Source organism: Primulina eburnea, chromosome 6, assembly GCF_022965805.1.
Source record: "Primulina eburnea isolate SZY01 chromosome 6, ASM2296580v1, whole genome shotgun sequence".
Classification (NCBI taxonomy): Eukaryota; Viridiplantae; Streptophyta; class Magnoliopsida; order Lamiales; family Gesneriaceae; genus Primulina; species Primulina eburnea.
In genome coordinates, this window is record NC_133106.1 from 33402520 (window position 1) to 33419357 (window position 16838).

General features: G+C 35.3%; 2 protein-coding genes and 1 pseudogene across 3 annotated transcripts; 2 read left to right on the plus strand and 1 right to left on the minus strand.

Annotated features, from left to right (window-relative positions):
- Window positions 1-861: 861 nt before the first annotated feature.
- LOC140834464 (uncharacterized) lies at window positions 862-2273 on the minus strand. The gene has a single exon (XM_073199352.1). The coding sequence runs from the start codon at window positions 2271-2273 to the stop codon at window positions 1056-1058; it is 1218 nt and encodes a 405-aa protein (XP_073055453.1). The 3' UTR covers window positions 862-1055.
- Window positions 2274-7520: 5247 nt separating this feature from the next.
- Window positions 7521-11641, plus strand: LOC140834466 (uncharacterized; annotated as a pseudogene).
- A 1857-nt stretch (window positions 11642-13498) lies between these two features.
- Window positions 13499-16140, plus strand: LOC140834465 (putative RNA methyltransferase At5g10620). 2 transcript variants are annotated; one of them, XM_073199353.1, is made up of 9 exons: window positions 13499-13780; window positions 13849-13944; window positions 14031-14062; window positions 14143-14285; window positions 14906-14977; window positions 15153-15219; window positions 15529-15606; window positions 15735-15880; window positions 15982-16140. In XM_073199353.1, the coding sequence occupies exons 1-9, from the start codon at window positions 13771-13773 to the stop codon at window positions 16019-16021; spliced, it is 684 nt and encodes a 227-aa protein (XP_073055454.1). In that variant the 5' UTR covers window positions 13499-13770; the 3' UTR covers window positions 16022-16140. The 2 variants fall into 2 exon arrangements, with proteins under 2 accessions (XP_073055454.1, XP_073055455.1); XM_073199354.1 differs by lacking the exon at window positions 14906-14977 and having other exon boundaries at window positions 13537-13944.
- Window positions 16141-16838: the final 698 nt, after the last annotated feature.

The window sequence follows — 16838 nt, forward strand, 5'->3', positions numbered from 1 at the left end:
TCTGGGAAATATCAATGATAAGGCTTGTTACCTCATAGCTATAACATTGCAAAATGGATGCAATTTCTATATATCAAAACATGTTAAGATTTCAGATACATCACACGAATGTCACAATGCTACTTGCTAAAGAGAGATTCAGTAGAAGATGTAGCACAAAATCCCATTATTATCTTCAGCTTTCTGAGGCTGAATGTTTTTGGAGTGGTGATTGGTTCATGGGATAACTGGCAAGTACAAGTTCAATCAACAACTCAATGGATATATCAGGTTTTTTTGGTAGACTTGGCTGCAAATTTCTGATGACGCAACTTGGTAGCAGCAGTGTTTATTTGTAAGTATGATTTCTGAAGTATTTTCTTTTTAATTTTGAAGAGAAAAAGAACTTCTTTTTTTCCTTTGTTGTTAAGCTCAAAATATGACTAATCTGGTTTCTTGTCTCATTTTTGTGATGGTCTAAGTATAGCTGTGATAGTTTTGAGTTGAAAATAACCTTGAATTTGGTTAATATTGCTAAATTTCATTACTTAAAGTGTTGATTAATCATATATAAGCACGGATATCTGTTAGAAAATAGAAGAGACCATTATTATTTTTGTTTGAAATATTAATAGAAGTTGACGGGAAACTTGTACAGTGGTCTTCAATTTATATAATGTTCAGAAATACCATGCAGTGACCACAGTGGCAACATGCAATTCCTTGAAACGTGCTTGATAGATGTTAAAAGCCAGGGACTTAACCGAGTTTCCGATCACAGCTCAAGGAAACATCAATTAGAAATGTAAATTTTTCAGTAACTATAATCAGAGTGTCTTGCTATTGCACATAGTATACTGATGCCTTTGGACAGAGAACTGAAAAATAAAAAAACAAGAAAGCAAAATGAGAAAAGTAAGTATTGATTGTCATATCATTCTCTGTGATATTTATGACAACAAGTTCAACTGTGAAAACAAATTCAAGTAAAAGCATTCTGCAAACCATTCCTCTGTGAGTGCCAGTAGGTATCTTGTATTTTTTTTTTCATTTCTTAACTTTATGCATGTGTTTTGTTACTTAGGTTCCTGCAAGGATATGACAGTTTCAAATGCCCCTGCAAGCGCTTTCACCTTGTTTTTCCTCTGCTCCCGAAGCTTACTTGCAGTTTCCTCAATCACATCATTTGAAACTGCAGAATCCTTTTTTCCTTGTGGTACTTGTTTTTTAACTGCCACACTTTCTGTCTCCTGCTTCTCTTCCCCTGCGATTTCTTGCACTTCTGTTTCTTTAGACTCGGTGGCTTTGTTTCCACTGGCTTCTGCTTCCTTGTTATCCAAGTGTTCTCCATGTTCTCCATCATTTTGTCCAAGTTTTTCATCCTTCTCTTCAACTTCAGCAACGGGAATATCTGAAACACTTTCTTCAGTTTGATTATTATCACTTTCGTTTGAAGTGTGTTCTAGTTCCTGAAGTTTGCTCCCAGTTTCTCCAATATGTGTCTCGCCTTCTGGATCTTCTGTCTTGATGCCAATAGGGGCGTCATCTTGTTCAAAAACGGTATACACCTCTTCAGTTTCAACCTTGACATCGTCGCCTTTCTCCTCTTTAATCTTCTCCGAGTCTTCCACCACCAAAATTTCAGTTCCCATCACATTGTTGCTCTCAACTTGAGGTTTCTCTTCTTCAGCTTCGGCAACGGCAGATTCTTCATCTTCTTGTTTTGTTTCAGGTTGTGGGACGACATACTCATTGGAAACATCCATTTTCTCAGAAGGGCTAGTGACTTGTTCCTTCACTACGGCAGTACCACTTCCGGCATCCTGCTTTTTAACATAAATTCCAGTCTTCTTTACCGTACTTGCAGGCCTGGCATACAGGGAACTCTGTTTTCCAGCATCCTTCGACTTTGGCATCGTACTAGTTTTGCTGGAAAACGAGGAAGATCGAAGCGAAGGGTTTGGTGAAATCCGTGATTTTTGTGTGCTAGAAGCCGATGGGGGCCTGTCAAATGATCTTCTTCTTGAAAGACTGGGCTTGTAGGCATTTTCAGTGGCAACGGGTTTCTTGCCTTGTTGCTTCGGAATGTCGGTGGCAGAACATAAGGTAGGCTTGAGATAGTTTGGAATTTGCTTTTCTGATGTAGCTGAATCTTGGTTTTTTGCAGGAGAGCTTGTTTTGGAAGGGCTGGGGCGGCTCTTACGCTGTGGTGCAGTTCCGGTTTGAGGAGAATTTGAAGGGGATGTTCCCCTCTTCTCCCTGGCTGGTGCGCCGTCTTTTGTTCTTGTTGCCATCTATAACGTCTAGCACTTTATATTCTACCTGCATTGAGGAACATATATATGTTTGTCAATATAAATTCCACTGATCACCAAGCTAGTGGAGTGTGGGGGAACAGAACAATGGTGCCCAAAGAGAAAATCTTCAAATGTAACATTCCCATAACCTTACATCCCCGATATATTTTCTGTCTTCACCATTCGATTTTCTAGTAATTGTTATAATTGGGAACTCAGCGAAAACGAACGCCGGAGTTCAGAGATCAAACTGTTGTTTTTTCAGAAGTACTCGTCATTTATTGAAATTTATAGTCGAGTTATCATAAACATATACATATTTGATAAAATCAAACTTAAGTTTAGAAATGTTATAATGTCGAATTTTTGTTAAGAATCGACACATATATGATTATTCGAATCAAAAGATTGAAACATCAAATAATCATATCAAATAGCGAACAGACTTAGAGCACATACATCCAATTAACATGTTATGTCCTCTGTCCCAACAAAATTATAATTTAAGATATTCATATCTCCCAAAACATTGTTGCACGTGTTATCTCAAGCTATTCGTCTCACCAACAAATGCCTATCAAGGGACGCGATATCGCAAAATATCCAAATCTGCAAAAAAACAACAAATCGATGTTGTACCTCATATAATGCAAACGGATGAATGACTTCCCCATTGAACGTTGAAGAGCAAGAAAATGAATAATAGTTGTGATAATAAAGATTGATATATGAAGAAATTAGAAGAATGAATGGTTGGCGAAGAGAGGCTTTTGGATGTTGGGTTTGTTGGTAGAATGAGTGCGTAAATCATGCACAGCCTAAGATCCCAATAGGCAAGGAAGGCAAGGAGAGCACGTAGACTTTATTCCTTTTTTTCTTTTTAACAAATTACTATATATGCATATATGCACTGGTAGATTATATATATATATATATATATATATATATATATATATATATATATATATATATATATATATATATATATATATATATATAATAAAATAATAAATGACTATTTCAAAGTTACATGATATTGTATTTATATATTGAATCAAGCGTTAAAGTTATAGTTTAGGGGTCGATGGCAAAAATTTTAAATCTTTATCTTACTTGATTTTACGTTTCTTGTTTAATATAGACGCTATGACATTCATGCTCATTTTAAAGGGAGATGTTTCATATTTAGATCTTTGAAATCGTCAACTAGTAACTTGTGTTTTATTGACTTTTATATAAAAAAAAATTATTTTGATATTATTTTGTGAAATTATGACATTTACTTTATATGTATGTTAATGCAAGCTGGATAAATAAATCTCTTGAATATACAATAGATACCACGAGGTCTGTTTCTTGATATAAGATCATGAAACTCATTAGAAGCGTATTGGTATATTCTAAACTTTTTTTTTGTCGATTCAGCCGCCTAAAATAAGGATAAAGGTCGTCGGAGCATGAAAATAACATTTGTTATATAAATGTCATATTTCTTTAGTAATGACATGACACAGATGAATGATCATTTGAGGATGCATTGAACGACTGTCCCTTGAAATTTCAAAGTGGTTATCACTTATCGAGTTGAATAGTCCGCTGTTATGGTTGTACATCATTAGTCTTTTGACCCGGACAACGTGGAGGCTCTACGTACTAGTATGCACTTTGATCAGTTTGCCGACTTCATTGAAGGTTATCAAATGACGAGTTGAGTGTGGTTTCGAAATAGTTAGTAGTTGATGCATTGTATTCGGGAATTCACTGTCCACCTACGAGTAAAGATATCTTATGTGATATGATGAGTTCATAGTGCGATAAATATCGAATCAGAGTGAGACATGCATATTCTGGAAAGATGTTTCCTTAGTGCACATACCATGTCACTATCGTTACTAAAAAATATTTCACATAGTTATCGTATTCATTTGCAACTCTTTATATACCAATGATTGCAGATTTGATTAGAATATATGAGTTGAAAATATCTTATTATACGCTAATCATAAATTAAGATTTTTGCGGCACTATCAGTGATACATAGGGTATCATGAACGATACTACTATAAGCTCTTTGTATGATCCGATGGGTGCAATCAGACTTGAATCTAAATCTTGACACAAATTTCATGTGGACTTCTAGTGCAATTTACATGAAGAACAAAACATCTGATCATGGATCTTATTCAGAAGATTGAAGAATATGGTTGTTTCTAGTAGATCGTTTGTAGGGATTTACAAGAAGAGATACTCAGCTAATCTCGGACTGGTATGATGTCCAACATTCTTAAAACAAAGGTTAATCAAATGTAAACATCATATGAATTATTTTTAATCACATGATGCTCAAGAATATTTTGCACGTCAAAATGAAAATTTCAAAACTTCTATTACGTCTGAAATGCAAGAAAATGATATCCCAAACAATTTTGATTACCATCATATATAATATTTTTTATTAACTTTGTGTATATCATTATGTTGTCAAGAGTTCAATTTTTTTTTCTATCATTTGTTATTTCTGTTTTGAGTCTGTCATATATGATTTTTTCAGCGAATACACCAAGATTAAATAATAACAAATATATATAATTTGTCAACAAAACAAATAGACAAATAATGTTATTACTATCAGAATAATCTCATCTCTGTTCGATCGTTACTATTTCATAATTTTTATTTCAATACTCTATTTTCTCGTTCCTATCAAAAACAAGAAGAATTGGAATGTAATAATGAAAATCTTATTTCTTGAGTTGGTGAATGGATTTTTTTATGATGATGAAATCTCCGTCGTTGTCTTTCGATGTGTACCAAGTAAATACTCGGAGTAACGTTGTATTTTATAAACCACATCAATCAAGTAAATAATATTGGACAAATCATGTATAACAAACTCGTTCAAAAATAGTATTGAGAAGAATTGAACTTATAATTATTAATTAAAGAGTCGTCTACGCAACCAACTCAAACAATGATCCGATCGATCGACATACATATTTTTTTGTAAGTACATTTGTTGACAAAGTAAATTAAATACAGCGAATTAAAGGAGCCAACTAAACACTATGCTAGTAGTGGGCCCGTGACAACAGAATGTTGATGTGCAATTTCGTTTTAAAAAATTAAAAGGTTCAATCATGATGTTGTATCACAGCAAGTAATGAGACCCAATCGTTTCTATTTTTGAATTTATTAATCCATTCCCTACCAAGTTCAATTCAAAGAAAAATAGCTGTAGATTATTTATATGACCAAAAAATAAGATGGTGACCATATATATATATATATATATATATATATATTTATAAGATGGTGACAGTATATTATATATATATATATATATATATATATATGTATGTATGTATGTTTCATATATATAGGTTTCATAGAGGTTCCATCCAAGAATACGATTGGTGGATGGAAAGATGCAAATGGAGGGGAAATCAATGATATGGTTTATGACGATTAATTATTTTTTGACAAATTAAAAATATATCAAAATAATAGTTTTAAGTATCAATTAATTGCATACCGCAAACCACAATTCAATCAGATAAATCTAATTAGGTAAGCTCATTGCGACAAACTCGAACGACAAATTATTAGTGAAAGGAATAAAATTTATGGTCATTTGATATCATGCCCATATACTTCAACAACTTGAAACACGATGTGTGAGTACAATATTATATTCTTACTATAATATTGATATTCCTTTTCTAAATATAAGGTCAAATTTTTAGAATTATTTCGATATCTTTTATTGGTTTGGAGGAGGCCAGGTGCACTGTGAGGTTAGCGGTGGGTTTTGGTGATAATTGGTCGTGTCCACGAATAAAAGCAAATTGTAGAAAACCACAGTCGATTTTATATTGGTGTCTATCTATTTATGGTTGGTTTTTAGGTTTTATGTAAATCTGCGGGGGGACAAAAACCTTATTTTATTTCCACCTAAATTTCATGTCTTCTTTTTTTTTTTGATGATAATTTCATGTCTTCTTTTCTACAAAAGGTTTAGGCGCATTTTATGACATGTTCGTCTCTTTACAGGGCTTCCATTTTTTTTTTTAAAACCATTTAAATTCAGACAAAGTACCACTATATACATATATGATTGTTCTTCTTTTGTTTCTCTTAAAACACAATTTTTTTCTTCTATTTTTTTTAATTTAATGTTAGATCAATTGATACCAACATTCTAGAAATATAAACATTTATCTTTGAAGTCTTGAGTTCAAGTGTTGAGAGAGACGAAAAGAACCCATTTTCAAATATAAAGATATGCTATAAATAATAGCATCTCGGAAAACCCGTGAGAGAGAAAGTCCCAAAAAAAGCCCGATATCAAGATAGTTTACTATCGTTAAAATAATATTTTTTTAACGACATGAGATATCTCGATATAAAACTCCCTCTGAGCTTTCTTTCACAAAAGGACCCTCTCTGGAACCTCTCCATTATGTTCTCTCATACACCATTACTCATGACATATCTTCATCCTTGAAAAATGTTTTTTTATTAGAACCGTTTTTATCATGCTAGGTGATGAATATATACTATATTATAAATCTTGATGGTCTTAAAATAATTAACTTTTGACGTAATGATGGTCTTAAAAATATATTTATTTCATAAAACATCAAAAAAATAAATTTAGTAAATCAGTAATTTAATGATAATCACCTCATCTCATCTAGTTTCAAAATTTTTAAAACCACTTAAATATTTATTTATTATAAAAAATCATAAACTTTAAAATAAAAAAAATATATTTAACATAATTTTTTTTGACAAAAACTTGTGTGAGACGGTCTCACGAGTCGTATTTATAAGACGAATATCTTATTTGAGTTATCCATGAAAAAGTATTACTTTTAATGCTAAGAGTATTATTTTTTATTGTGAATATGAGTAGGGTTGACTCGTCTCACAGATTAAGATCCGTGAGACGATCTCACATGAGACCCACTTTTTTTTTTATGTTAACTATTTTCTATAAATAAAGTTTAATTTGAGTCTAATTGTGAGACTCCTGGATACATAGCACGAGTGGGAAGACAATAATGGGAGGGGTAGGGCCCAGTGGGCTCTAGGCCTGACTCTTAGGCAGCCCAACAGTCCCCTAATCGTTGACCCTACGTACACATATCCGACGGCTGAAATCTGTTCCTCAGAAATTAAAGGCTGTACGGCAATTCTGCGGTGATTTGTTGAGGATTTGTTTATGTTTAAAGGCTTCCCAAATTGCATAAAACCCGGCCTCCCATTCGCCTCGGATCGTTTACATTATACGTATATATACGTATAAATACCTATACACGAGATAAATATATATATATATATATGGATACCAATACATAAATTCAAGTACATATATATATGACCATAGACCTCTGCCGTTTCTTTATATCTATGTGAATATATGCCAAGACCCTCTCCAAATCGTGTAGTTGTTGGGACTCTCTTTTTTCCTGGTGGTGTGAGAAAAGGGAATAACTGTGGAAAAGGAGGAAGAAAGGTAAACGAGGGAAAATATAGAGTTTGCGGGCTCTTTGATCGCGGTGTTTGAATTTTCTCGGTTTCTTGATTGTCATCGTTCTGATTCTTGATTCATTTTATTGGATTATCTATTTGGTTGTGCTGTGATCAGTTCTTGTTTATTTCTTGATTGATTCTTTTCAGATATTCAGTGTCTTTGGGAGTTTTGATTTAGGAACCCATACTATTCAAAAAAGGTTTCTTGAATTTTTTCGGGTTGTATAAATTTTGAGTCCATGTTTGATTTTCTGACATGGCTTTTGTTTAAAAACCGGTTTTTTTGTGTGTGTGTGTGTATTTTGTTGATTGTTATTGAGTCAAGATTGATAGTCTTGCAATATTGATTGACGGCCTCTTTTTTTAACTGGGAATTTGACTGCTTCCCTCAGCAGTCGATATTGTCTTGCCGAGGGATTTAACTTTCAATGTTTCTTAAATTTGTTTTGCTTTTGTATGATCAACTGGATTCTGTTTTCACATCAATTTCCTGTATTAGTTTGATTATTTTCGTGAAGAAAAACACACTTTCTGTTCTCTTTTCCAGCTTGTGCCGTTTACCTGTAAACGAAGAGAGTGCAGAGTCATCTTTGCTTGAAATTTGTGATGGCGCGATTCTGATTGTGTATTTCTTCACGAATTGAAAGAACAAAGCAATAAAATCAGATAACGTGAAAATTCTCACTTAACTAAAGAAAAGAAGAAAAAAATCATTTGTGTAGATTATGTTTGTAAATATTAATCATGTGGGATACATTCTTAATGTTTAAGGTGGGTTGTAGATTTATTTTTTGGTTTTTGATACGACGTTGATTAGTTTTTGGCTAAGCTTCTACATGTGAATGTATTTGTTATTTTTTCCTGTTCTAATCAAGTTCTATTGATGCTGACACATGCCAATTTGTAAATATTTAAAGTCTAGCGCAGTAGTCCCAACCCGCTGAGGTTGAGTGGGAACTATTCAAGCTGGAAGATGCGATCATGGATGATTCTTATGTTCTTGTTTAATTATGTGTTTTATAACTATTTACATAATCTGCTCATACTTCATTCTTTAATCTGCATATTCACTTTTTCCGTCTCACTTTTTAGCCTCATATTTTTTAACTGTTTTAAGCTAAGCTTGGGTAATGTTCACCATTCACAAGCCCTATAACTGCAAAATGCGTGTGAGTTTTCAGCAATTTTTCTCTCAGTTATGCCATCTTGTATCTATTCAGACAAGATGTGAGAGCCCCATTGTGTGGTTTAAAGTAGGCATGCTAATATTATTTTAAAGATGCAAGTGTTTTGCTGGGACAGGATAGAATCTCCTACAGCCAATAGCCATGGATGCATGCTCTGGTAAAAGAAGTGCAGGTGCGCTTACAAAAACCAAAAAGGGATGTAATGTTGGCTTAAAAGATTCAGCTACTGAAAGGGATCAAAATATTCAATTTTGTTACCGAATAGGATGCAGTGGGAGAATTAATTATAGTCAGAATGCAAAACATGGAACCTCAGATACATCCAAATGTTCTAAGCCTTCTTTACGTTCTCCGAATAGGAACAAAACATATGGAAATTCCTCTAGGGGCAATTCTGTGATAACCAGTGCAAAAGAGTTAAATTCTGATTCAATTAGAAAGGTGTCTTCCCGATTGAAATCTTATCCATCAGAAGTTGGTCTTTCTGGTGATTCAGAAGCTCTAGAGCCAACTGCCTTTACCCTGTACGAGTCTAACTGGAAAATTTACTTTGACCAAAACAGGAAGTTCTAGTGCATCATCAAGCATTAGGCCTCAAAAAATATCTCCGATCAGATCAGGTCTGCACAAGCCAAACGCTCTACCTCCCACTGTTTCAGCAGTTTCTAAAAGCCCATACCAAGGCCCATCTAAGGAAGGTTGTGGGAGCAGGTATGGTCTCAGGAGTCTGAAATGCAATTCCATACCAGATGTCGTACCATCAAGTTCATCATCATTTTCCAAGCCAGTCAGAAAGAATCTGATGAATAAGCAAACTCCGGAAAGGGAAGTCTACTTGTCTCGCAGAAAAACAACTGCTGCATCATCCGTTGATGGGAATGTGTCCCCTTCAACTTGTAGTAGCTCCGTCTGTGATTCAAGAAATAGTAATCGTGCTTCTAGTGAGGTTAACAATGGTGCCACTTCCTTCAGGACTCAGAGGATAGTGAATATGAACAACATGACAAGGCTTTCTTCCAGACCAAATATAAGGAACAGTGCCTCTGCTAGGAAACCTGCTTCAGGTAGCCCTCAGTTTCCTCAATCTGGAACACCTATCAATATTGGTGGCTCAAGTTCCTCACAGCACTTTTCAGCAAATGGTTTTATGAGTGGTTCAAGCTCTTATAGTATTTCCAGCAGCAATGATGATTATCAATCCACCTTACCTCTCACTTCAGGTGAATTTGGTTGTACCCATTTCATGAGTCATGATGCATTACAGCGATACAACATTGATGGAGTCGCAGAGGTATTGTCTTATTGTGCATCAAAATTGGCTTAGCATGTCGTTTTCCTGAACTAATAATTATTTTAAACATTATAAACTCATGGTGCAGTTATTATTAGCTCTTGAGAGGATTGAACGAGACGAGGAACTGACACATGAGGTTTCTTATCTTCCTCGCTCTCCATAACATCTAATTGAAATATTTAATAATGAGCTTTTCTTCTCGTTTATAGCAAACCCTTGCCCTGGATACCAGTTTTTTCCTCGGTAGTTTGAACTTCCATGACCAACACAGAGAGATGAGACTAGATATTGATAACATGTCATATGAGGTTGGTGTTGCCTTAAGGTTCTTCTGCCGTGACTTTTTCAAATTCCATTGTTGAATGAGATATCTCAATGATAAATGTCGTTAGTTTTGTTCCATGGAGATCGTTACCCCAGTTGTTTTTATGATATCTGCTCTCAGTTTTAATGGAATTCGATATGCATTACATCTGACAGGAACTGTTAGCTCTGGAAGATAGGATAGGCTCAGTGAGCACAGCAGTTCCTGAAGAGGCACTGACAAAGTGCCTCAGGAGAAGCATATATCAGGTGACCTCATCAGACATACGAGCTTTTGGATTGGATGAAGATGGAGATGATATCAAATGCAGTATTTGTCAGGTAAACAATTTTTCTTATTTATTTCACTGTGTTTATTGTACTTTCCTCATCATCATCTCCGAGGAAACATTATAAATTAACAGAATAGACAATCCAACTTGAACAATTTTTGAACGTCTTGTTTCAAATCTAAATCTTGGACATATTAACCTGCTCCATGCTAGTTTGCAGAGATTAAGAGTATATGAAAAAAGGCGAGTTACTTGAACTTGAAATTTTATACTAGATGATTAAACCGCTTAATCTCTTGGTATGATCATGTGTTACTCTGTGATCTCTATTTTCTTATTCAATTTATTATAAGATCTCCAGAAGAGCATGTATATACCATTAGAATTTTGAAGTTGTATAAATAGAGTGAAGATTGCACTATAACACAAAACAACCATTATCTGCAGGAAGATTTTGCTCTCGGGGATGAGATTGGCGCATTGGTGGAATGCGAACACGGGTATCATGTTACATGCATTAACCAGTGGTTGCGGCTCAAGAATTGCTGCCCCATTTGCAAGATTGCTGCAGCCCCATCGGGACCATCTTCTTAGTGAAACTAACCCTTCTGTGTACACAATGTATTTCTTCTATTTTCTTGGATTTTAGTGAATATCTAGGCAAGCATTTGGTGAAAACTGTATTATATGGCCACCGGCTGCCTTTTATGCACAATGCAAATGGATGGATGATACAGAACCTTTCTTAGAATTCGAAGTTCTTCTGGGATTTAAATATATTATGGTCGTCAAATTTCACCCTCATGGGTTGAGGCAAAAAAAATTCGGCATCGCAAGTTGTTATTTTCGCATCAGAGGTTTTTTTATGATAAAAAATTTACCCACAAATCTTTTCCTGTAAAATTTAGTGGCTCGTGTCTCGTTAAGACAAGCTTAGTTGATGGATAATTTGAAACTATGTATGATAGTGATTAACTTGTAAATTCGTTTTTTTTTTTATCAAATTAAATTATGTAAGCCAGTGATAAATGTTAGATAAAAGGTTATGGTTGCTATGTTTAATGCCAAGCTGGATTTCCCAAAATATGATTGGCTATCCGATCCCCTTGGGTGGCTCAACAGGTGAGAGAACCGAAGGACTCCAGATAAAGTTCAAGGGTTGGGTCTGGTTCTTGAAATTAGGGCGTGACGGTTGGGTCCGCCCAGGTGAAGCAATAACCTGGGGGAATTTGTCCACAGTAGGCGATTACCAACGCCGCTTTGAACTCAAATTATAGTGAACTATCCTTGTCTGGAAGCAGAAACAAGACGTTTTGCTTTTACTACAATATTGGGAGTTACTATTTTCTGTTTCTAAACTCTGTTTGGCTCTATTTGCACTTAGGATGTAGATATACTCCCGTAGCTTGCCTCTAGGGCTTCATTTGGTTGAAATATAGTTTCTGTATAGTGAAAAGCACTTTAAGTTTCCTATATTTATTTCACTAATTGACTAACAGTTCGGCATATGTGCTGTTTTCTTTGTGGATTACATTTTTGTTCTCTTTGGTGGAGAATATGCTCAATGACTATTCCAGCAACTACCTGGAAGACTCATATCCCTGATCAAAAGCCCTTAAATCTAGCCCTAAATGGGAGTCTAATCGGACGAGCTTGTCATACAAGGCTTGTCTGATCGGAGGATATGGTTTACCTGTTAGCGTGGTTTGGAAGCTATTGCGTTAGTCCGAAAGTTGTTGCATTAGTCCGGTGGTTTATCCAATATGTATGTACCAAAAGATTATGGTTGCGAGTTCCCATGTCACAAAAAAAACTCTTAAATCTATGATTGATAGTGGCTAGGCACGGTGCAATACAACAATTTTGAAGAAAGTTCTGCATTTTCAATACAATAGTCATCCAATATCCGAAACCGAACTTTCTTGATTCCATTTTAACTAATATATGATTGTATCTGTTGATAGACTACCTTTACAACGAAGTCCAACTATGGCATATATAGAAGAACGAGAAGCACAATGGGCCGCTGCACAAAGGACTCTTCATGGTCTTCAACCGTGGGAAATTTCATACATTTTTGCTTACAAAAGTAGGTACAGGGAGCTTTCCGAGATTGCGGAGCAAGCCAAACGACGTGCAGAAGTTGCTAGGTAGTCAATATGTTCTCGAATTTTGACCAAGTTTTATAAATATTATGGCGCATCTTACAGTTTCTTGAGCTGGTTCAGGGATGGCCTCTGTATCAGATTCCTATAATCTTTTGTCAGAGCACACATTTTGCTTTCTGATATGGATCAATGAATTCTTGGTGCAGGCAAAGGGAGGTGCATACGCTGAAAGGGCACGTTGAATCTGTGGTCAAGTTGAAAGGATTGGATATTGACACAACTCAACAGCACTATACAGTTTGATGAATGATCCGTTATATACTGAAGATGCTCTCATGTACCGAAGAACTTCAATGTAATAAATAATATCGGTACGAGTCTGAGAATTTAATTAGGTGAGGAACTACGATGCACCTGACCAGAGCAATGTGATTACAGAAGAAATAAAAATTGAATACCTTAGGCAAGAAAATGGTTTTAATAAAAGTTGTGATCTGCCCAAGATCTTAGCTAGTGAACAAAATTTTAAGAACTCAATATGAATATAAGGTGAAGATGGAAAGATCTAAAAATCTAATTTTGACAAATCCACACAAATCCAGATCCATTCTTCTCCAAAAATGATGTTTATTGAAGTTTCTGGTTTCAAAATTTCATCAACTGAAATTTAGTTAGTTTCCAGTAAGACTTAGTTATTGATCCCCAAGAACTCATTTTTCCAAGCTGAAACACAGAAGAATCTTGAACTGGGCTGCTCGAAGATTCAATCTTTTTATGAGCTACGGTCGATGGGTTTATATATATATTTTTTAAATTGTTGCTCCATTAAAGTTGCATTTTCCCCTCATTTAGAAAACATCACCGGTTTCGAATCCCAAGAAATTCTTGTTTATGGTATGGGATTATCCCTCTTCGCCATCAGCAAAACCCATTATTCTTACCCTCCAGGTTCTTCTCTTTCTTCGAATTTATCCTTATTTTTCACATTTTGAAGCACCTAATCCAAAACCCACGTCAAGTCTTTTTTCTATCAGGTAAACAGTGCAATTATGCTGGCCAATCAGTGGTAATTGCGCTCACTCTCCATTCTTTGTATGATTCGTGCAATTTTTTTTTTTATCGAAGAAGGCATCATTATCTTCGCAGAGAGCGCTACCAATTCGAATCCTTACGGTGGGGAAGAAGAGGTCGCCAGGAGTTCAACTTATTGCTGACGAGTATATGGAGAAGCTCAAGAATTATTGCTCTGTCCAGGATATTAGACTCAAATCCAATCCTAAAAATGCAAAGTTTGTTGAATTTCTCCTTTTTTTCTCTTCTACAAATGTTTTCGTATTAGCTAGCTTAGGATAAGGTTTTTGCTTACTTCAGGAAGAATTGAGCATCGGCGAGAGTTTTAAAAATGAGCTTATGTTCGATTCTTTATACATATTCTGTCCTTACGAAAGGCTACGTATCTAAAATACTCTAAAAAAAAATCATATTCTGACTGTCCTTTGAATAGAGTTTTCCCGAAGCAAAATCCACAATCCTACTTGTTTCTTGAATTTTTAGCCATTTGTTTTGGTGAAAACAATGCGTTAAAATGATGGGGTTGGCCATGATTTAAAGGTAGGCTACTAACTTGCTGGACAGAAGTCGTGTTTATTGAGACATGGTCGGAATTTTAGTTACCTTTAATCTGACAAGTGCTGTATAGTATAATAACACGTTCTACCTGAAATGGGAGGATTTGGCTTTTGTGATGAATGCTGTCAACAAACCCGTTTATGTTGCTTTTGTGGTTAACCTTTGATTTTGTCTAGTCCACTAGTGTAACTTGAACTTCTTGTTCTTTGGATCAAAATAGTACCAGATAGTAAACAGTATTTGTGGAGGTTTGAATTGTGGTGTTTGTGTGTGTATGCAGCTTGAGCAGTTTGCGACAACTACCACCCAACAAGTGTGAGAGTAGCCTTGTTGTGCATTTCACTACCATTAGGTGGTTACACTTGCACGATTCATATAGTAAACAGGCTAGAGTATCTCTTTTTTCTCCATATAATCCTCACTCCTAGTGATGCCTGAATGATTCCTTGTTCTATCGGTTCTCTTATTTAATCTCTCAAAATGATATATAATTTTTTACAGATACTTTTGTTTGTCCTCGGTATCAGGGATGTGATGGCTCAGATTGAACATGAAGATATATCTGTGATGAGCCTGGTCAAATCCAATGAATGGGTATAACATAACAGTCGCCTATTTTGATCATCTTGTGATTTGTTAGAGGTCCCTTTTCAAAACTTTTTGTCAACCCTTGTCACCAAAGTTTGTTTTGAAATAGTTTTAAGAAAGCGAAGGGAACAATTAGATTTTCGCATCACGTGATCACAATTTGTCTTGAGCAATGCAACAGACTTCCTTAAGAATGGAATCCAAGGCATATATGTGTATCTTAGTCGGGCAAGCTATGCATTGAACAAGCGTGACTGATTTGAAGATTTTATCATCAATGTGAAATTTATGTTCCTAGTTTACTTTTCACTGCAGGTTGTAATGTTAGACGAGCACGGAGCCGACGTGGGATCTGAACAAATGGCTACTCTCATTGGGGATGCTGGAAACACGGTATGAACTGCCTCAACATATCTTTCTTTTACGAGTTCATTACAAGTTAATATGTACATCAAATGCTCGTATGGGACACGAAATGCTCATATTGGGAAACTATTCTGTTCCCCTCTTGTATGGAGCAGGGAGCTTCTAGCATTGTGTTCTGCATTGGAGGACCTTATGGCCATGGAAGACAGTTAAAAGAGAGGGCCGACGTATCAATCAAGCTATCATCCCTAGTCTTGAATCATGAAGTTGCTTTAGTTGTACTCATCGAGCAACTCTACAGGTTTGTATTTATTTTTTAAATTCACATTTATTTTAGATTTAACAAAATAGTGAGATCTGGCAGATTTTCCAAATATATATTTCATCATATGAATTTTTCAGGGCTTGGACTATTCTCAAAGGCCAGAAGTATCATCATTAGACATCCCTTATTTTCTTCAATTGAGTATAGCAAATGGTTGAACTTTAATTGACAATAACTATTACAAATGAAGTGTCTGTGTGTGCACCAAATATATGTTTTTCTGTTAAATTATCCAATCCTCTGTGATCAAGAAAAAAGAGTGCCACTTTGTCTTAATGAGCTCGATATTTTGATGAAATAAACTCGATACGAAGAAAATTACAAGGATGAATATTTCAATATGCCTAGTGTTACCAAGCTTCCTCTCATATATGAATTATGCGGTGAGAAATGAAGTAAATCTAAGATAAAAAAAGGTGACAAATCCAAAAGCTAGCAATTTTGTTGGAGAAGAATAAATTTGTTGTTGCGAGTCAAATCTCAAGAATCCAAGGCAATTGCAATTGGTTTGGTTCAGGCAATCCACCGATCAACTTCTCCTTCTGCAACCCAACAAGTATCTTTCTCACTTCATTTGCAAGCTCAATCACATACTCATCTTCATGGCCTGCTCATATTCATAACCTCAAAACGTTGCAGACTTGTTTTTTAAATAGTTCGAGTTTTAATTCAAAAACATATCACCGGAGCATACTCACTGATATCGAACATGGCCTTCTCCAAAAGGAAGAGATAACCCCTATTGTTTCCACAAGGGCCAAATGCTGTTGCTATTTGAGTAGCCATGCGCTCCAAAGGGGCTGGTCCTAATTAGTACTTGTTCCTTATCTTGTCTGGAGTCGAACCTTTGGAGAAACATTCTTCCCCTTGCTTGCAATCCTGGTCGCTGTATTATATGAGGGGAACATCATTTTCTCATGGGTGACAAAAAGAA

Coding starts and splice junctions, on each gene's coding strand:
- LOC140834465 (XM_073199353.1), top strand. Junction 14,286..14,905: donor TCCAATCCTAAAAATGCAAA/GTTTGTTGAATT, acceptor GTGTGTATGCAG/CTTGAGCAGTTTGCGACAAC. Junction 15,220..15,528: donor TGGTCAAATCCAATGAATGG/GTATAACATAAC, acceptor TTTTCACTGCAG/GTTGTAATGTTAGACGAGCA.
- LOC140834464 (XM_073199352.1), bottom strand. CDS start 2,273: ATGGCAACAAGAACAAAAGACGGCGCACCAGCCAGGGAGAAGAGGGGA.